This window comes from Tiliqua scincoides, chromosome 2 (genome assembly GCF_035046505.1).
Source record: "Tiliqua scincoides isolate rTilSci1 chromosome 2, rTilSci1.hap2, whole genome shotgun sequence".
Lineage (NCBI taxonomy): Eukaryota > Metazoa > Chordata > Lepidosauria > Squamata > Scincidae > Tiliqua > Tiliqua scincoides.
Genome location: NC_089822.1, coordinates 219,154,550 through 219,175,891, shown reverse-complemented (window position 1 = coordinate 219,175,891; position 21,342 = coordinate 219,154,550). Strand labels below are relative to the sequence as shown.

General features: G+C 41.4%; 1 protein-coding gene across 1 annotated transcript in view; it reads left to right on the top strand.

Annotated features, from left to right (window-relative positions):
- The window catches only part of ERC2 (ELKS/RAB6-interacting/CAST family member 2), a 501,410-nt gene that overhangs the window by 264,038 nt on the left and 216,030 nt on the right, over window positions 1–21,342 (top strand). The window contains exons 10-12 of the mRNA XM_066612969.1: window positions 1,082–1,222; window positions 3,127–3,267; window positions 15,462–15,497. Coding sequence (XP_066469066.1) covers window positions 1,082–1,222; window positions 3,127–3,267; window positions 15,462–15,497 — 318 coding nt within the window. The remainder of the gene's footprint in view (window positions 1–1,081; window positions 1,223–3,126; window positions 3,268–15,461; window positions 15,498–21,342) is intronic.

Below are 21,342 nucleotides of genomic sequence, written 5' to 3'. Positions count from 1 at the left end.
CACATAATGGGGTTAATATATCTTATACGCTTGTCCCTGTGAAAATTACATACAAAAAGAACATGTTCCAAGGTCTCTATTTCCATATTATTACAGGGACATAATCTATTTTCATATGGCACATTATTATAGTGTCCTTCCAAGACTGCAGATGGAAGGCAATTAAATCTATCTCTTGTAAAAATTTGCCTATATTTTGGTATAAAGTGTCTAGATATGTAGCACTTTGATTAAATTCAAAATTCAAACCAAAGTGCAGTGGCGAGCAAGTCATGCGGGCACTTGACATGGCATGCTGAAAATCAATATCTTTAATTCGTTTTTCCATAATGACTTAAGTGTGTTAAACTCATAACCATAGATAGAATCCCCAACTAGGCCCAGGAAATGCAATTTGATAGGAAAAGTTTTAAACCAGGAGCTAGTGTAAACATCATTCTGTAATGCATATAAATATCCTGCCGAAGCATCAGCATATAACACTTTTATCCACTCTAATGATGAAACACCTGCCTCAAGTTGTAATCCTGCCGCAAGTCTAACTCATCTTGTTCACCTCTTCCCACTCCACCCCAGCTTCGTCCAGCCTTTCCCCTCAGCTTACCTGGGGACTGGCTGGGTGGAGAGCTTTTAGCAGGTAGGTGGGTGAGGGCAGTTCCTTTCCCTCTTACCTTCCTCTCTTGCAGTGATGCCATGTGGTAGTTTCTGCCTGTGAGCTATGAATCACTGGGGAAGGGGAGGAAGGATGATGTACACTTTCTCCTCCATCCACTAACCAAGAGAAATTGTTCCCAGGGGACCCAGTGGTTGCTGCCAGACTCAGAAGGTGGGGTGGAGCTGTTCTCAAGAACCTGGCAAGCCACAATATAATGGCTGGTGGGTTGTATGTTCAGCTTGGTGGGTCACAGTTATACAGGCCTGACCTTCATGCACAGAGCTGTGTGTATGTGTACTTTCTTGGATTGTGGTCTTATTGTCAATGTTCTGCTACTGTTATTATCATAATCAGTGGTGTCTCAGCGCACCAGATGTTGTTGTCATTATTATTATATTGAGAGCAAACCTTATTTTCATTTTTTAGGAGAGAATTATAGAGCGATTAAAGGAGCAGAGAGAGAGAGATGACCGTGAAAGAGTTGAAGAAATTGAAACCTTTAAAAAAGAAAACAAAGACCTGAAAGAAAAAGTTAATGCTCTACAAGCAGAGCTAACAGAAAAGGAGGTCAGTATTTGCAATTAGTTAAATATTTGTATTGCTCAATTCAAGTACCATACAGAGGTTTACAGTCAGGGTGAAATAATATTTACTCATGGTTGAAAACTAGTGGATTTAAACCATTCTGCATGGCTATTGCTAACAGTGCAATCTTATGCATGTCTACTTAGAAGTAAGCCCCATTGAGTTTAATGGAACTTACTCCCAGGTAAGTGCATATAGGATTGCTGCCTGTTTAAGACAACAATTTTTCTGAGACCCAAATCCTAACCCACTTTCCAGCACTGGCCTAGCCAGTGGGATGTGTGTTGCATCCTGCAGTTGGGGGGCACTCACAGTGGCCTCCTCAAAGTAAGGGGATGCTTGTTGTTCCATTACCTCAGAGCTGCATTGCCCTTATGTCGGTACTGGAAATTGGGATAGGATTGCGCCCTGAGTCTGCATCTTTTAAAATTATATTGAATGAACAAAACCTTCAGTGTTTTTCTCTCTAATCTGTTAATAGTTTTTTCATGCTAATAATTTTTTGTTGGCCAGAGCGTTGATACTGTATTCCTGTTTAGCGCAATTGAACAGTTGTGCTAGTTATAGCTATGACTATGTCCCTGGTCTAAATGTCAGTTCAACCATGGGCTCACAAGGTGGCTTAAGGCATGCCATTATTCTCTCAGCTATTCTGCAAGTGGGCTTAATAATAGTGGCTGTTGTGAGAATAGTGTAAGTGAAACTCTTTGAACACCCTGAAGCAGTGGTTCTCAAACTGGTGGGTCATGACCTGCTAGCCTGAGAACCCCTGCCTTTTTTCCTTTAAGGGGAAGAGGCAGGGGGAAAGCAGTGATGTGATCCCCAAGATCGTGCCGCTGCGGGGGAAGGGGAGCTGTTTTTTACCTTACTTACTTGCTGCCAGGGTCTGGGAGTATGGGAAGTCCCATGGAGCCCTCTGCAGAGCTTCCTGGTTGCGATCACTAAACCGGAAGTGCAGTCTTTCTTAAACATTCTACAAGCCACAGGGAGCCCTGCAGAGGGCTCAGTGGGGCTCCCCGCACCCTGTGGCAGAAAGCAAGTAAGGTAAAAAACAGCCCCCCTTCTCCTGCAGCAGCATGATCCTGGGGATCGCGTCACTGCTTTCCACCCCACCCTTGCAACGACGTCCCTGCTTCTCAAACTCCCAAAAGGTATGAGAACCAGTGCTCTAAAGTGTTATATAAATGCTAGTTTTACACTGCTTGCAGCGTTTTCCTGGTTGCTGCAAAGCTCCTGTCTTCCCCCAGTGTCACCCCAGAATGTACTGCAGCCAGGAAGAGAATGCATTGCGATGCATTCTGGGGTGACATTGGGGGAAGACAGGAGCCTCAGAGCGAGCAGGAAGAGGCTGCAGGCAGCTCAGAAGGCTGCCTGCAGCCCTGAAAATGTAAGTTTCACTGTGCTAAGGTAAACTGAGCTATTTTTAGCATTCTTAATTTTCTGTATCCTTTTAAAGGGTGTCCCCAGTATCTGTGGATCCCTGGTATCCACAGGGAGTCCGGAACAGAACCCCTGCAGATACCCAGGTACCCCTGTACTACAGTAGTCACCCATTTCTTTTGGTTGAACCAGAAGCTGGATAAAGTGGAAACTCTCTTAGGGAGCAAATCACCTCTGCTATTGTCTTCTTTTGCAATCTTTAGACTAGGAGCTTTTCAGTGGCTAAGCATTACATATCACTGCACAATATTATGCCATAGTATGCCATAGTGGCATAGTATATTAGTATGCCATAGATTCTGGCATACTTGTTCAGGTATTCTTTAAAGGACAGTAGCTTTGCACAATCTCCAAAGGTGAAAAACTTGCTTGTACTTTTGTTTGGATTCAATAGGGTGATTTCTGCCAACCTTTGTTTTAATTGGTCTTTTTAATATTTTTTTTAGTCTAGTTTAATTGATCTCAAAGAACATGCATCGTCATTGGCTTCAGCAGGTCTGAAAAGAGACTCCAAATTAAAGTCTTTAGAAATAGCCATAGAGCAAAAGAAGGAGGAGTGTAGTAAGCTAGAAGCACAACTGAAAAAGGTAAATACCTTCTAATAAGAACAGTTTTTATTCTGAGTGCATGTCTGCATTTCTTCAGTGGGGTGAGGGTGGGCGTTTGAGATACAGGTATCTCTTGTTGCTGTAATTTCAGATCCAAATGGCTGTCTACAACGTGCTTTAGCAGCCCTCCTAACTAGAAAGGTTTCTCTTGTTAATGAAAAGGTGTCTGCTTAATATACTGCTCTCTTTCTTTCTAGTGAGCTCAAAATATGTGGGTGTGTGCTTTTTAAAAAAGTATTAATATATTGTGTCTGTCAGGAAAGTTCTCTAATTATATATGCCAACACACATTGTGTGTACAGCATCTTTATATAGCATTTTGTCGAATATTTTATTAGAATGATTTGGGAATTATGTTAATACATTTCTACCATACATTGTTTCTCTTTCCTATGTCAGTATTGTGTGTGCTCATTGTTGAAACACAAACTCATGACATACTTATTGGTTTGAGCATCATGTTTGCTTTCCAGAACTTGTGAATATGCTCATATTGCCAGTAGCTCATTAAACCAAGGACAAGATCCAGCCAATGCTAAGCATGTTTAATCCACACTGAAGTGGAATTAAAAATGCTTAATTTGACTGTTGTGTGTTCCACACATCCCTTTGGGTAGGCATTTATGGTTTTCTAGAATTGTGAACTTCTGATAATGTTAACATTAATTTCTGCAATGCCACACTGCAAGGTATTGCACAGACAAAAACCTGCAGGTGTGCTAAATTGTGGACATGGGGACACAGGATGCTCAGTAAGTCCTCTGTGTTTGTGTGGAGTTGGTCCAGTTGGTCAATAGGAGGATGGCGGCATTTTAAAAAGCAAAAGATAGTAACGCACTTAAATCACATTATAATACAGTCCCAAATACCTCCTAACCAGTCCCCTCCTAACCTAATTAAAATATTGGTTAAAATTTCCCATCAATCTCATGACAATACGCATCATCTGATTGTACCAATGTTTGATTTGGCAACCTCAGAATTCAGTGTGTGCTGTAATTAAATCCTGTGCTGTAATTACTTCTTTCATGCAAATTGTACACACCATAGCATAAATGTAAGACCTCTTTAGAAGTTTATAGTCTACCTGTATTTTCTTGTTGTGCTGTGCTGTAGATTGCCAGTACCCAGAGGTACAGCATCAACCATTTTAGAAAACTGAATTGCCCAGATGTATCAAATAACCAGAGCTCAAATTTTGAGAGGAACGATAGGGGCCTTTTAATTAAATCCCAAATTTTTTAAGGGTTTCCACCAGTTAGCTTCAATTGGTTTTTTTAGGACTACCTTGTGAATATTATGAACATTTTCATGATTCATAGAAAGCTGTCAAATTTACAGTTCCATCATTTAAAATCTAGAATCTTGCTACTGGATATAGTTAAAATTGTAAGGCTGCAGTTGTATACACACTTACTGAGGAATATGTCTTATTGAAACAAATTGAACTTACCTCTGAGTAGGCATGCTTAGGACTGCACTGTAAATTAGTGCTTCAGCCAAAAGGTTCTGTTACACAGTGTGCTTGTGCTGCTATTTGCATAGCTCAGAATTCAAACATTCTAGCTCAGAAGTCAAAGCAGAATGCAGACTGGGATCCTTCTCCGTCTGCACAGCCCCCCCCCCCCCCGTCCTTGCCAGCATCCCATCTTCCCAACTATTCAGGTCAAAGCACTAGGCCTCTCTCCCATGGGAGCCCACCCTGTCTAGCAGCTCTGTGCCCTGTATTTTCAGCTCTGCATCAGTGGTTGCTGAGCTAGGTGCTATGCAACCCAGCTAGTGGGTCCTGACACACAGTTTGAGAAATGTTGTTCTAGACAGCTGGTGTTGCATAGTAGACAATGGAACAATCCTATGGGCTGTTTATGGGCTGTTTATGTTTATGGTAGAACTCCTGATTCACTGCTGTAAGTGCTGCTACGGATCATAAAAGGTGTGCCACTGCTGTGCACTTCAGGGTGCAAATGGCTGGCGGCCTTGCACATATAGCAAAGGCTGCTGGACTTTGTACTAGTGCAGTAAGGGAGCGGCAGGGGTGGTTCCAGGGCAGGGGGAGAGAGTCAGGGAGGAGCAAGGTGTGCAGCTGAGTGGGCAGGGGAAATTTCAAGGGTGGGAGGAGGGTAGATCCTATTGGCGGCAGAGCACACCAGGATGTGGTCCCATTTTTCCAGCCTGACGTGCTCCCTGCCTCTCCTCAGGCTTATGCCAGCAAAATAGCTGGTGGGGGTCCAAGGAGATCCACTGGCAACCAGGCAGCTTACAGGGAGATAAATAAAAAAATATTTTTTACTTCTCTCAAGACATCTGGTCTGTTGATGGTATACTATATTGATGGCACTGCCTGGTAGGGACTGGCAGAGAGAGGATAGGATTGGGCTGTTACAGGTTGACAATCCAGTCCTATCAAGGATTTGGCTGTCGGGGGAAGTGATTTACAACAGCAGTCAGAAAATGCTGGATACAGTGTGCTCATCCCTGCTGGATACAGTTTGCTCATTGTTGGTGCGCTGGCTTCGGCAGGTGGAAAGATAGGATTGTGCTCTGAGTTTTGAATCAGGACTCCTGCAGTTCAAATCTCACCTTTGCAAATTGAGGTGAGGCACCAGGTGGCCTCAAGCAAAAGACCTTGTCTCAGCCCCCTAACTGCAATATGAGGATAATAGTACTTATTTACCTTACAGGTTTGTTGTAAGGACCACATCAAAATAATGCACAAGAAAAACTTGGCATATTCATAAAACACTATACAAATACAGGTAGGCCTGCGTTATCCATGGGTTTGGTACCCACAGATTTAAACACCTGCAGGTTCCAAACCTGGAAGGGGGCACCTGGACCCTCCAAACATGACTGAAATTGTACTCCAGTTGCATCTGGAGGGTATTCTGAGGAACGTTTCGGGCAAAAAAATGTGACTTCCAGTTTCTTGGGGGAAACCGGAAATGACTTTTTATGCCCTTTTAAGACATTCTGAGGCTCAGGGAAGCAGCATAGGGCCCTCAAGAAACTGGAAGTTTGAATTTTTTGACCAAAACAGGTATTCTGAGGGTCAAGGAGACTGCATGAGTTCAGAAGGTTTGGATCCCCCAATACACGAATTTAATCATCATCCACAGATTTCAGTATCGGGGGGGGGGGGAGTGTTCTGGGAATGGAACATCCACAGATAATGAGGGCAGCTTGTAATACTTAAAACTTGTAATACTTAATACTTGTAATTCCCTGTTTTATAAGGAAGACCACACTGGGAAAAAAGTTACAACATAGATGTGGCTAGTTGAACAGCACCATAGTTTGTTACAATGGTTATTGATTCAAATCAGTAATTTTTAATCTACATTTTGTGCAGTAACATGATTTAAGTGAAAATTGTTTTGTGAGATAATGGTTGCACATCAAAGCTGTCTTTCATGCATTGGTTGTGAATTAATGTGCCAAAAAAATAATATGTCTCATTCTTATATATAGTTCTGAAAACTTGCCTTCCACATTAGTGAGGGAACAAGAAATAGTAGAAATGATCGAGCTGAAATATTTGTTAAAATTCCAAATGAAACTTCAAAAGCACATTTTTTAAAATGCATCATTTTGAAAACATGCTTTTGAAAGCTGCATGTAACGTATCATTCCAAATCGTACCTGCAAATGAAGAAATTTGACTATTTTTAAAAATAAGAATGTCTGTAAGCATCAAACTTCTTATGGTATTTTTATGTTTACAAAATTCAGCCTAATGTGGGATCCCTGAGGGACCTGTTGTATTCATAGAGGACAAACATCTGTGAGAATGGTGATTTGGTAAATGGATTTGTCACCTATCTCTGTACAACTATAATCTTGATATCGCCACACACAGCAATTCAGATTCATATTAGTCACCCATCTTTTAGATAAGTGACATGAAAGCTAGAGCCTTGTTTTCTTGTTTAGCATGAATTGTAACTCTTTATTTGCATTTAGTTTTATTAATTTGTATTATAATTTTAAAGCAACATGTATAGTTTTGTTCCCTTGGGCTATTAGTAAGAAGTACTATGATGATGGCATCATACATTGTGCCAGAACTTAATTTTTAGGAATTGAATAATTTTTCTTGACTCTTTCTTTTATTTTCTCCTAGTTTTTGTGTTGATGATTTTGAGCTAGGCAAGTGGACAAAAAGAGGGGGCCCGCTTCATCAAAATTCCAACTCTTTCTGGTTTCATCATGCCTCACTACTTTTTGGTGTAGCAATTATACATCAGTTATCACTTTACATGGAAAAAAATAAACAATAAAAGAGAATGAAACAATTAAACTAAAAACCAAAGCACATGAACAATTTTATTACAACATAGTATATCTTGCATGTTGAAAAAATCTACATTTAAGAGAGAGAAAACCTAAGTGAACATAAGCATTTAAGAAAAGCCTTGCTGGATCAGACTCAACTAATCCAGCATCCTTTACCCATAGTGGCCCATCAGTGGCCTCTGGGAATCCCACAAACAGAAGGGAAGACATTTTTCTGTCCTGCTATTGCTCTGTTGCTACTGATATACTAAGGTAGTGCTGAACTCAGAGGTATAGCATAGTCCTGATGCTTAGTGGCCATTGATAGAGCTAGCTGTTTGCCATGAGCCTTAAAGCTGTCTAAGCTAGTGGCCACTGCCACATCATTGGCAACAAATTCCACAGACTAATCATGCACTGTGTGAAGTATTACCTCCTTTGTCCATCTTAACAGCCCAATCTTACCTTACTTCTTGTGTATGGCAATGCAGCCTCACCAACAAGGTGTGTGCTGTATCCTGGTGGGGAGTTTTGGACTGTGAAGGCTTCATTGGAGTAATGGAACATTTTTTCGCTTGCGTGAGGGTAAGCCCTTGCTTCTCTGCTGGGTTTACTTGACTTGTGCCAACTATATAGTTTGCACAAGTCTGAGTGGAACGGGGAAGGCAGATCAAAGCTGGAAAGGGAGATAGGATATAGTTGGTGCTGCCACCACCAATACTGCCCCCTTCCTAGCCTTGTTCCACCCTCCTTCCCACCTTAGAGCCCAGTCCTGAGCTCAGCACTTTTGCAAACATGCCGTAAGGCATGTTGTGAGGTTTAGTGCCCGTGCTAGCCCATTTGGCTGGCCCTGGGCTAGCACCCGGCAGGCACATGGCCTCCGCTGCTTGGTGGTCTCACGAACCGCCGAGCCACAGACAGGAAAGTGGGGGGGGAGGCAAGGAAGAGGCATGACAGGGAGGGGAAGGCTGGCGGAGGGCAGAGAGAGGGCGGGGAGGAGGCATGATGGGGAGGAGGGACAAGGGTGGACGGGAGGCATGCTGGGAGGTGGGAGTGGAGAGGCAGGGAGGCGGGTCTGGTGGGGCTCTGCTCCACCGAATCCAAAGCATTACCTCCCAACATGAACGCTCTTCTCTCACCGCCGACCTTTTGGTCGGCAGTGAAACGAGTAGCCCCATTGCAGGGCTGCTTCCTTTACCCTACAAAAGTCCCCTTCTCCCGAGGTGCCACCCACGGCTGCCCGAGGCGCGCAGGATGTGGCAGCAGCCACTCTCGGTGCCACTACAGCCGCGTGCCCCGGGCAGCTCGGGATTGGGCTGTTAGTCTCCACTCTGCTCCTCCTCCTCCCTGCTCCATTATGCCCTACTGCCGTCTCCCTTCACCCCCTTGTGTTGACTTACCAGTGTGGGACTCCTTCTCTGTCACTTTTCACTTGCGGTGGCGGCCAGTCTGAGTTGAATGGCATGTTTGTGACAACTGTAAAGAACCTTACACTGCCAGAAGGCTGGTTCATGCAGCATAAGGCCCTGTTAGGACTGGGTCATAAGACTGGGTTATAACACCCATTTAGTATTTTCTTAGAGGGAGCAAAACTTTTCCATGTCTGGTCTCTCCACACCCCACATAATTTTATCTGTCTCAATCACATTCCACCACCCTTTTCAGGCTAAAAGCCTCAAACATTGTAGCCTTTACTCGTAATGAAGATGCTTCAGTGATTATCCTCTTTTCCAGTTTTTCAATGTCCTTCTTGAGGTATGGCAACCATTACTGTATGCAGTATTTCAAATAGGGGCACACAATAGACTTGGAAAGGGGCACAATAATACGAGCAGTCTTCTTCTCAATCTCTTTCCTAATTAACCCTGGCATGGAATTTGCCTTCTTTACAGTGGCCACACACTGGGCTCATGTTTTCATTGTGCTGTCCACCATGACTCCAAGACTTCATACCTTGTCACTTCTGTTTGACTTAGTTCTTCCTCCCTGTGACAGTCAGTTCAGGCTGGGGTGTCTTCCGTACATCTTCTGTGCTGAAGACAGACATAAAGAATACATTCTGCTTCTCTGCAACTTTCATTTGCTTCCTTTTTATTCCCTCATTATCTAATGGTCCAACTGCTTTCCTGGCAGATTTCCTGCATTTAATGTATTTAAAGAAGTTTTTACAGTTTGCGTTGCTGTTTTTAGCCATGTGCTCCATCTTTTTTCACTTGCCTTATTGTCAGCTCACATTTCTTTTGCCTGAGTTTACGTTCCTTTTTGCTCTGCTCATATGGGCAAGAGTTCCATTTTCTGAAGTAAGCAGTCTTATCCATGGCTGACCCACAGATTACATGACCCAAGTGGGTCACGTCAAGCAGTGCCTTGGAGGGGAGTGGCAAGCAGATGGGAGCCTCCCTCTTCCAACCCCCCTCCAGTTGGTTCTTTGATCCTCTTCTCTCTTGCAAAGAGTGAGCAAGGATTGAGAGAGCAGCCTTGGATGCCACTGTTTCCTTTTCCTTGCTCTCTCTGCCCACTTGACTTTTTTTTTCAAAAATGAACCGAAAGAGCCCAGTATGCTCTGCTCATCCCTTTCATTTTAAAAAAGGCCCAGTGTTGAGGGAAGATGTGGTAATCTTGCCTCACCTCTCTCTAATCACTCAGCTGAAGCTGAATTGGCAGAGAGAGTGAGGAAGAGGTGATGAGGCACCTGTAGCACCTTCACCTTTCTCTCTTTGACACTGCTGGAGGGGGAAGGGGGCTGCTGCTGTCCTGAAGGGAAGGGGACTCACATCCCTCTCATCTCCTCTTATTTGACAGGGGTTTGGTGAGAGGGCAGACTGCTTGCAGTTGCCCTTGGGCTCGGGGCAGGCCTGCTTTTATAGCTGCTTTGATTCCATTCATAAACCATGCTAGCATCCTCCTGGACCTGGTGGCACTATTCCTACTTAGACACCAGGCATTCTAGCTGAGCTTCTGTTAGTATCGTTTTAAATAATCTCCGTGCTTTTTGGAAGGCTCCGACCTTTTCGCTTTCCCTTTCATCTTCCTTTTCATCAGTCCTCTCATTTTTAAGAAGTTCTCTCTTTTAAGGTCAAATGTTTCTATGTGACATGCTAAATGGCTGTGCCGTAGAGCAGCTAGTCATGGAACCCACCAAAGCACATGTGAGTCTGGATTTAACATTGTGTGGTACTGAGGACCTGGTTACAGATGTAAATGTTACTGAGCCGTTGGGGAACAATGGTAATAGAGGCCCAGTGGAAGTGTATACCGCAAAGGAAGAAGGGCTCAACCCGGAGTGTGTCAGCATGTCTAATGAGCACATTTCTTTCAAATTTCTTGAAAAGGCTGTTCAAGGCAAGGAAGTTTTCTTCCATAAATGCAAGTCTTGCTCTAATGAGGAGAATAAAAAGGAACATAAACATAAAGGCAAACAAAATGTAAGAAGATGATACAGGAGGGAGGCCAAGAAATACTTTTGAGTAGCATATAGCCAGCAACATAAAGGGGAATAATAAAATCTTCTTCAAATATGTTAGAAGCAAGAAACCTGCCAGAGATGTGGTTGGCCCTCTGGACAGTGAGGGAGGGAAAGGGGAGATAAAAGCCTCAAACATGGAAATGGAAGAGAAATTAAATGAGTTCATCTGTCTTCACAGCAGAAGACCTTGGGCAGATACTGCTGTCTGAACAGCCTAAGGAATTAAGGGTGCAATCCTAACCAATTTTCCAGCACTGACCTAGCCACAGTGCAGCCCCAAGGTGAGAGAACAAATATGCCCTTACCTTGAGTAAGCTCCCTTGACTATCTCCCCACTGTAGGACGCAGTGCATGCCACATTGGCATAGCTATGTCAGTGTGGGAAAGTTGGTTAAGATTGTGCCCTTAGTCAGACAGAGATTAAAAGAGAAGATTTTTTAGACCTAATTTTTAGACCTAATTGACTTACTGAAGATCAATAAGTCATCAGGCCCAGATGGCATCCACCCAAGAGTTATTAAGGAACTGAAGAATGAAGTTGCTGATCTCTTGACTAAAATATGCAACTTGTCCATTAAAATGGCCATGGTACTATAGGATTGGACGAGAGGAAATGTCACACCAACCTTTAAAAAAAGAAAGGGGACCTGGGAAACTATAGGCCAGTCAGCCTGACATCTATTCCAGGTAAGATGGTGGAATGCCTCATCAAAGATAAAATCTTAAAACACATAGGGCGCAATCCTAACTCCTTATGTCAGTACTTTCCAGCACTGGTATAGCGGTTCCAATGGGACATGTGCTGCATCCTGCAGTTGGGTGTAACTCATGGAGGCCTCCTTAAAGTAAGAGAATGTTTGTTCCCATACCTCAGAGCTTCATTGTCCTTATGTCAGTGCTTTCCAGTTAGGCCTTGTGCCCATAGATGAACAAGACTTGCTGAAGAAGAATCAGCATGACTTCTGTAAGGGTTAGTCTTGCTTCACGAACCTTTTAGAATTTTTTTGGAAAGGTCAGCAGGCATGTGGATGCAGGCAAACCCATGGATATTATATATCTGGATTTTTAGAAGGCGTTTGACATGGTCCCTTACCAAAGGCTGCTGACAAAACTCCACAATCAGGGAATAAGAGGGCAGGACCTCTCATGGATTGGGAACTTGTTCAGGATCTGGAAACAGAGAGTGGATGTCAATGGGTAATTTTCACAATGGAGAAAGGTGAAAAGCAGTATGCTCCAAGGATCTTCCTGGGTCTGGTGCTTTTCATCCTGTTCATAAATGACCTGGAGATAGGTATAAGCAGTGAGGTGGCCAAGTTTGCGAACCATGCTAAACTTTTCCGAGTGGTGAAGACCAGAAGAAATTGTGAAGAGCTCCAGAAGGATCTCTCCAAACTGGGAGAATGGGCAGCAAAATGGCAGGTGCGTTTCAGTGTAAGTGTAAAGTAATGCACAAATCAAAACTTCACATATAGGCTAATGAGTTTTGAGCTGTCTGTGACAGATCTGGAGAGAGACCTTGGGGACAGCTCGATGAAAGTGTTGATCCAATGCGCAGTGGCAGTGAAGAAGGCCAATTCCATGCTTAGGATAATTAGAAAATGTATTGAGAATACTATTATTATACGATTGTACAAATCAGTGGTAAGGCTACACCTGGAGTATTGCGCCCAGTTCTGGTTGCCAAATCTCAAAAAGGATATAGTGGAAATGGAAAAGGTGCAGAAGAGAGTGACCAAAATGATTACTGGGCTAGGGAACCTCCCTTACGAAGAAAGACCATGGAGGAGCAAAAAGAGAAAAAGAAACAGTAGACAACCAAAAATTGTGACAGCAGAGCTTGAGGAAATGGAAAGAGTTCGGCACCATCACAATGGGGTTCCCACCCCCATTCTTTTGCCACCTGGCTGAGTGGGGGAAATTTAACCAGAACTCCAATAAAGAAACAAAAGGGGGGTGAGTTGTGTGTGTGTGTTGTGTGTGTGTGTGTGTGTGTGTGTGTGTGTGTGTGTGTGTGTGTGTGTGTGTGAGAGAGAGAGAGAGAGAGAGAGAGAGAGAGAGAGAGCACTGTCTTGTTCTGGGGTATTGTTTGGAAGCAGCAGAATTGGGGTGTGAGTTGGCACTCAGCTGCTGTTTGAAATGGTGGTCAGCTGATCAGTTGTCATACTAGATCAGTTTTCCATCAGGGGTCAGTTTGAAAACTCTTCTGCCACTTTTTCTATGTTAAGTGCCAGTGATCTAGTCGGTTCCATTTCACTTTAAGCGAAGCCTGTCCCTTTTGTACAAACTTGACTTCTCCCAAAATGTTTTCTAGTGCCTAATAACCCAAACATCTCCTCCCAACTCCATAGTCTCATTCACATATCAAGACCCATCACCTGTACATGGAACAGGTTGCATTCCCAAAAATGCTACCCTGAAAGTCCTTACCTTTATCATCCTGCCTAGCATCCTGCCTAAATTTGGCTTCCAGAACTGACTAATTACATTTCCCAATGCCATTGGAGCTGATGTGTACCACAATTGGTGCCCCCTCCCTAGCACTGTCTACCAACCTATCTAGACAGTACATGACATACCCAAACTTTACACCCAGCAGTTGCCATGTGATCTACATGCCCATCAGAAACCTTTCTCACTATGGTCCTAATGAATGAATGACCAAATACTAGGAACTGCCCAGCTCCCACCTCTGGAAGGCTATCCTTGGTATGAGAGGATTTGATTTCATCCAAGGAATGGGTCCCTTCTAAAGGATCATTTCCCTCTTCTTCAGACTGATATCCTCCTTCCCTGAGACTCTCATTGTCTGTGACAGCAGCAGAGTTGCCAGCCAGGGAAGGAGACATCTTTGTCATGTTATGGGATGTCTTCCTCACATACCCCTTAACTTTTCCAGATCCAGTGCCTTGGCTTCAGAGGAATGAGCTTCTTCCCTGGGAACCAGGAACTCATTCTTCCAAGATCCACCCACAACTGCTCTACAAGCAGATGGTCACACATATGGCGCTCTATACAACACACTGAAAAGTGCCTTCTCCCTTTCTGGCTTGCTATCTTCTTAACTAGTTCTGTGTGTCTTTGTTTTGGTTTTCTTTGGGATTCTTAACTGTTTATTTGGAGAGCTATTATTTGTTTTATTTCTGTACTTGATTTGGGAGCTTAGATTTTGGGGGAGGGCAGGTATGAGTGCTCTTGCCTTTTTGCCTTGCTGCTCAAATTAGACAGGTGCTTAATTTGCCTGTATGTTTCTCATTTACTCTGGAAGTTAATTACGGCACAGCTATACAGTTTACTAGCACATGATAATTATTTCTGCTTCTATCCAAAGTGTCATGGGCAGAGCTTCATGGGTTTCTAAGGGGCTCCCCTTCTCACTGCTCTGGAAGGTGACTGTGACCCCCTGAAGCACAAATACAGTTCTAGGAGCTGCAGTCAGAAAGAGGAATCTGGACAGCCTCACTGCAGCTGTGAAAGCATTTGGGCACGTGTATAGAACTCTTTGGAACCTGGCCTAATAAAACAAAGATTATGATTCAAAATACATAAGCACGCTACCAGAAAATGTTTTCTAGCATTGTTTTGCCAATACTCTTGTGATTGCTCATTATATATATATTTCCATCCCTAATTAAGAAGGAGCAATAGGAATTTCCTTTTAATGCCTGTGATCTGTAATCCACTTGTTCTGGAATTGGTCTCTGAAAATTCCCTTAGTGGGTTGTGGATTTGCAATCACAGGCATGTTGTCTGACCCATTCATGCTGGAGTTGTCCTAGATGACTTCCACAGGTTAGGAGTCCTTCAGTGAGGCTGCTCTGGAATAATGGTTTGTAGCTTGCTGCAGATTTGTTTTGCTTCCCTGATAGTCTATTGCACTTCAGAATTCTTTCTTTTGTTCAGCATGGCTTGGGTTTCCTCACTACTGTTTGCCAAGCTGTACTGTGCAGAATTCAAATAAAACTGAAATGCAGTTTTGTGTTAATATGAAAGGAAGGCCATAAATTTAATGATAAAGTTTAATTAATCTTTTATTATTACCATCTTTGAAGCTTTGGTGACAAATTGCAACCTTGGCCAAAAGCACTTTTAGTGATTCATTGTTGGAGACCAGCACTTAATGTATCATCAGAAGTGGACAGCTTTCTGTATTTCATGGGTTATTTCACTTGAGAAAGGGAAAGTAACGCAAACCTTAGATTTCTTACTCCAGCTATTCTTTTATAGGAGCCAAAGTCAACATTTATTTTTCCCCAGTGCCTCTCACTTTCACTAAGGAATGTTTAGAAACTTAAATTTCTACTTCTTTTTTTTCTTTTTTTAATTCCAAGTTCTTTTGTGTAAATGTGCTGGATTTGCTGAGCTAATACTGTTTTCCTGGATCTTTCCTTCTTTTCCTGTCTTTGCTTCATTCCTTCCCAACTTTGCAATGTAGCAAGCCGAACAGTTGTTCAATCAGATGTACAATCCAGTAAGTCATTTCAGAAAGTGTCCGCTGTAACATATGAAAGCATGAGGATCCATTGACCCACCACCATGTTGTGCTCTTTCTCTGTGGAGCTTTGCAGAACTATGATTACCTCATTTGCGTTATGTCAAAATAAGTGAGCTTTGCGGACTTAAAGGCGATTTTTAAAAAAGATGTAGAATGGGGTTTGGTTGTGTTTTTTTTAGGAATCTGCTTAATGAAATTTGCTTTTAAATTTGAAGTGCCTTCAGGTCCTCAACTACTTAATATAAGAAAGCATGCAGATATCAGACTTTGTTGCTTTTATGGTATGCTCGTTGAGTACTTTATTGAATCCTTCAAATTAAAACTAGTCTTTGGAATGTTGGTCAAAATATCGCAAGTAGGAATTCTTAGGTATTTCTTCCATTCACACAAGCTCTTGCACAAGAATTTTCCAAAACATGTTATGCCGTACTAGAATTTATATGCTGCAGCCTATATGCTGTACCCTGTTCACGATATTACTCATAAGGTACCCTTGAGTTACTGCACTGGGGTAGTGTTCCATTAGCACTTGAGCAGGAGTTCATAGAACATAACCAACACATTTATCTTCCTGCTTGTGGGTATTTGGATCCAGGCCAGTCTTTTTATTACAAGGATTTAACAATGCAAAAAGAGCCTCCTGGCACCTAAAAACTCACATATTTTATTGTGGCATAAGCTTTCATGGGCTACATCAGATGCATAATAAAAGAATGAACACTCAACATAAATCATTCAGCACATATACGCCTACAGTAAACATGAGAATTTTTTTCCTGATTATTATGTTTAATTTGAGGAACTAGGAGACACATTTATAGATATATAAAAGAAACCTGTTTTCATACTTTTAGTGACAGATATACATTACTACTGTATGTATCCCTTTAAAGCAATAATAATAATACAACTATATTCCAGTAACTTTCTTTTCAAATTACAGTATATTCCATTAACATTCTGTAATAGCTATTTAAAGGTGTGATACATCTCCAAGCAAAATGTGTGTTATGTACTGAGACATCATTCCTCCTCTTTGTATTTGAGCAATTTCTACTATAATAAAAATTTAATGTCTAGCAAGGAAAGAAAAGATGTCATAAAACATACCACATTAATTTATTGAAAATTATCCTGTAATTACAAATGCTAGTAAATAGCTTAGGTCTTAAGTCTTCATAAAAAACTTAATTTGATTCCCATTTTGCCATACAGATTTGGTGGATAAGTTCTGTTCATTTGATAGGACTACACCCTCTTTAACCTTATTATCAACAAAGCATTTTGTGTTCTCACCAAAACTAGTAAATTTGCAGCAACATGACTTTGGATGAATGACAGATGGGATGGGCTTGTTTCTGGTGATTCAGAATGAACCTCCCATATCCAACCCTTTCATAAGAAGTTGTCTTCTACTGTAACAGCCCATTGACCCATTTAGGTCACTATTATCAACATAGACTGACAGCAGCTTTCAAACTTCTGGGCAAGAATTTTTCTTTACCCTGGTTGGAGATGCCAGGGACTGAATCTGGGAATTTCTGTATTCAGAGCATTTGCTCTGACACTTTCCCAGAGCCCCTTCCCACTATCAACCTGAATGTTTATATAGCCACTGAATTTACAAGCATGTACTGAATTATAGTCAGGTATATTTTTATATGGATTTAATCCATGTGAAACAGTGTTCACTTCTGCATATTTGATATGCAGAATCTTTCTAAGTTTTCATAATACATATAATTTACTTGTAGTTACTATACCAAGTCTAAGAGTTAGACTTGGTTTTCATACATGGTTTTGGCAAATAGATTGTACAGGTAACAAGGTATGGGACCAGTGGCATCACTAGGATTTGTGTCACCCAGTGCAGGAGGCCAGCTTGGCACCCCCTTGATGGACTCCTCCCATGCAGTAGGTGGGGCAATGCCCTAGGTGGTGGGCACAGTGATGCACCATTGCCCCGCCCCTGCTGGTTTTTTGGTTATAACTTTTGACAGAATAGAGATATTTCAACATTGAATTCTGCATGAAATCACACGTCAAATGATATATAACATGATGGCATTATTCGAAAATACCAATATTTTAAAATTTTTATCCAGTAGTGGGGTCACACACACACACACACACACCACTGTGCGCATTGCCTGGTGTGGCCTGCATTCCTCTAGCGACATCACTGTATGGGAGTGAACGTCAGGATCCAAATTGTCCCTAGATACTAACCCCCTCCCCCTCCCCCACAACCAGTAATGCAAACCAGAACTGACATGTGTAAATGTCTCCTTTTTTGTGGTTGAAGAATTGGGTGAGCACAAGCTATTTGCATATAAATTTATATTAAATATTCTGCATGCAGTGAGGGAGAATGTGCAAATACAAGGGTCACTCCCACCTCCTGATGAATGTTAAGGCTCCTTATATGTTAAGGCTTTATGTGAACTGGCCTTAATGTTTTCTTGAGATTCACATCCTGATCCAATATCCTAATTCAGTTATGGTAGTTGTGTTTCTGTCAATTTAAGCCAAAAGCACTATACTGATTTTAGTCCAAGTATTTTAGTTTATATGGCTATGGATTGAAGCCAGTGTAGCATTGTTTAATCTAGGGGAGCAAAGAGCATATCCATACTTATTATAGCATCACCTAATGTTAGACCTCAAAGTGGCATTTAAATTCTTCCAAGCATAAAACCCAGTTTGGTAATTTGGCATAGACAGCTGCTAGAGCTAAACAAAAACAGTAAATATGATCCCCTGTTTTGGTCAGGTTTTGTAGTATATTCTGCCATGTTCTTTCCTTCTTCTGTGCAATTTTCTTATGCTATAATTGTACAGATTTTTCTTTCCATAATAAAAATATTGGAAAGCCAATGGTTTTCTACCATACAGAAAGAGCTTAATTTGTACTAAGGAGTCCTATCAAGAAGGAAATATTTGAATACAATCCAAGAAAGTTAGATTTACCAGAAATTCAGCTAATTGCTATTCATCAGATTCTAATGATAGTTTTCAATTTTGTTGAGTTAAGAATTTTCAAAAGAATAGATCAAAACAGCAATCAGATTGAATATCCACACTGAAATTACATGTTCCCAACACTTCCTCTACAGTTTAGTCAGAATTACGCTTTCTTAGTACAGTATGCACAAATACTGGACATCAGATATATCATAATAAAGTATCCACAGAACAAAGAACTGGTTTCTGTAGCAGTTTTCATCATCATTTCCATATTAAAAAATTAAATGCCAATATTTTGATAACCAAAATGGCAACCTATTGACCTTCTATCAAAACACACACACTACAAGCAAACAGTGTTAGGAGATTTCAGTCTATGAATGTTCTTGTACCTCTCCTAAAGGTGACAAAATGGGAAGGAACTTACTCAGAGCTGCTGAAAGGCTGTCTTCAGTATATCACATATATTGGAAGAAGGAGTTATATGATGGTAAGGGACTGGGGGCTTAATCCTATCCAACTTTCCAGCAGCTGCAAGGCAGCCCAAAGGTAAAGGAACAAATGTTCCCTTACCTTGAGGAAGTCTCTGTGACTCCCGCCTCCCACTACAGAATGCAGTGCACACCACATTGGCATGACTGTATCAGCACTGGGAAATTGGATAGGATTGGGCCCTGGGCTCCTTCCTGAAAAAGCAGCCTTCCTTCAGCTGATGGCATTTCAAGATTATGTATGGTAGGAACATGCAGGTGCTTCTCTCCTTTCCCCAGGTAGATGGGAAAAGGTGAAGGCTGCAATCCTAACCACACTTTCCTGAGAGTAAGCCCCATTGAACAAAATAAGACTTTCTTCGGAGTAGACCTGGTTAGACTTGTGCCCTTAGTTTGTTATTGTTGAATCATTTCAGGTTTACTGTTTATATTAGAGAGGAAAACTGAAAGAACTTATTTCTTGTACCCAACTTTCAGGAAAAAAAATAATGGTCTACCTCTATAGGTAAACCTTTGATTCCATTGACTTCAGTGGACTCTTAGCATAACCTGGTGAATGAATGGAACTAAGCGTCTGAGTAGTCATTCTGCTATCTTCCTATGTGAAACTAATTTTGCCACAGCTTCCAACTTCATTGGTTTGAGGATTATTTTGCATTGGGATTTATTGTTTTAATCTTGAGTATAGCCAAGTGTTTTCCTAAACTTGCCCTGAAGAAATACATGCGCAAATTGTTTTTGGTCTACATTAAAACTTTTAGTATCCTTTTGAACAAGGATGATGAGCACACAACCTCTAAAGAAGTTCAAAATTACAGTCAAGGCCAATTTTAAATTAGTACCACCAGACAATCCCAGGTAGTAATTTATAACTGTAATTGAACATTTAAAATGAGGTGATTTTTACATTGATCAATACAATTTGAAGGATCTAATTAAAGTATTTTCTTGCATGTGCTTTGTTTACTAATCATTATATTGTTATTTTGGCTCTTTTAAGTGAAGGTGTACTGGTCTTATGTGTATATACATTTGGCAGTAGAGTAAATGGTGCTGTTGCATGCTGTTGAATAAAGCACATTTTCAATTCCTTTATATTTAGCACAGCTACATAATTTTGGTGTATATAAATATGTATGATAAAGAGAAAAATAACGCTGCTTGTAGCTTGCAAAATAGGGTATAACACACAACACAAAATTATTTTTTAAAACAGACTGTATACCATATGAAGCACTGAACTAAAATATAAAAGGATATTAATTAAATTTTAATAAAACATCAATGTTTTGTTTAAATAATTCAGCAACATAAGATGGGTTCATAAATATGAACTGGTCATTTTTTCCCCTCTGTTTGGTCCCTCCTGTGTATGGGATCATTTGGTGAAATATCAGTGTGAATTGAGTAAAATAAATCTAGCTAGTCTGGAGCTTTTTCCCTTGTCCATGACAACTGCAGAAAGTGTGATCAGTATTGTATGTATGTGTGTGAGCCCATAGATTCCCTCAGTAATATGAACTACTAAGCTCTGGGAATTTACTGTGTGAGTTATATATATATAGTTATTAAAAATATAATCCCATGAAGAAATTTTCTAGTATGATTTTCAAAATCTGAGGGAATCTAGGCTTTCAGAAACCAGCTGCAGTGAACCAACCAGGCCTCAGTGGACATTAGTGAATTACGATTTTCTGCTTATTAGTTTCATTTTTTAGGAATACTGAAAGGTTCAGCACTTGATAAAGAATGGTTTTAAGTCATGAGCATATTAAATAATTCAAGCCCTATTCCATATACAGTACAGACATTTCTGGAAACTTTTTATTTAAAACCACTGCACTGTTTTGCTCACCTTTCTGTAAACATGTAAATCAGGCTTTATGAGGTTTTATAGTAGCGGGCACCAAACTCCGACCCGCGGACCAGATCAGTGCCTGAGAACAGTCTTCCCTGATGTGAATGGAGCTTACCGTTCCACAGGGCAGCCTCATATCTCCATCTCTGATCTCCCTAGAACCCTGTGCTAGGCAGGTGCTTCTGCTGCCCGTTGCTGCAGCAGGCTTTGTGCCTGGATTTCTGGGCACATGGCTGCCTAGTGTGAGGTTCTGGGGAGATCTAAGATATGAGGGACAAAACAGTAAGCTCCTTTTGCTTTTGGGATGGGTTTTCCATAGACCAGCAGTCCACAATTTGGAGACCGCTGTTTTATAGTAATGGCTTAAAATAATGTAAGGCTCTCTTTCTGTTCAAGCAATGCCTTTCTACTTTTTGTGTGTGAACCCAATTCCCTGCATTATGTTGTCAGTACAAGCGATTAAAGTCTAGCAAGCACCTAGTACCCCTAATTCCTAGTACCCCTA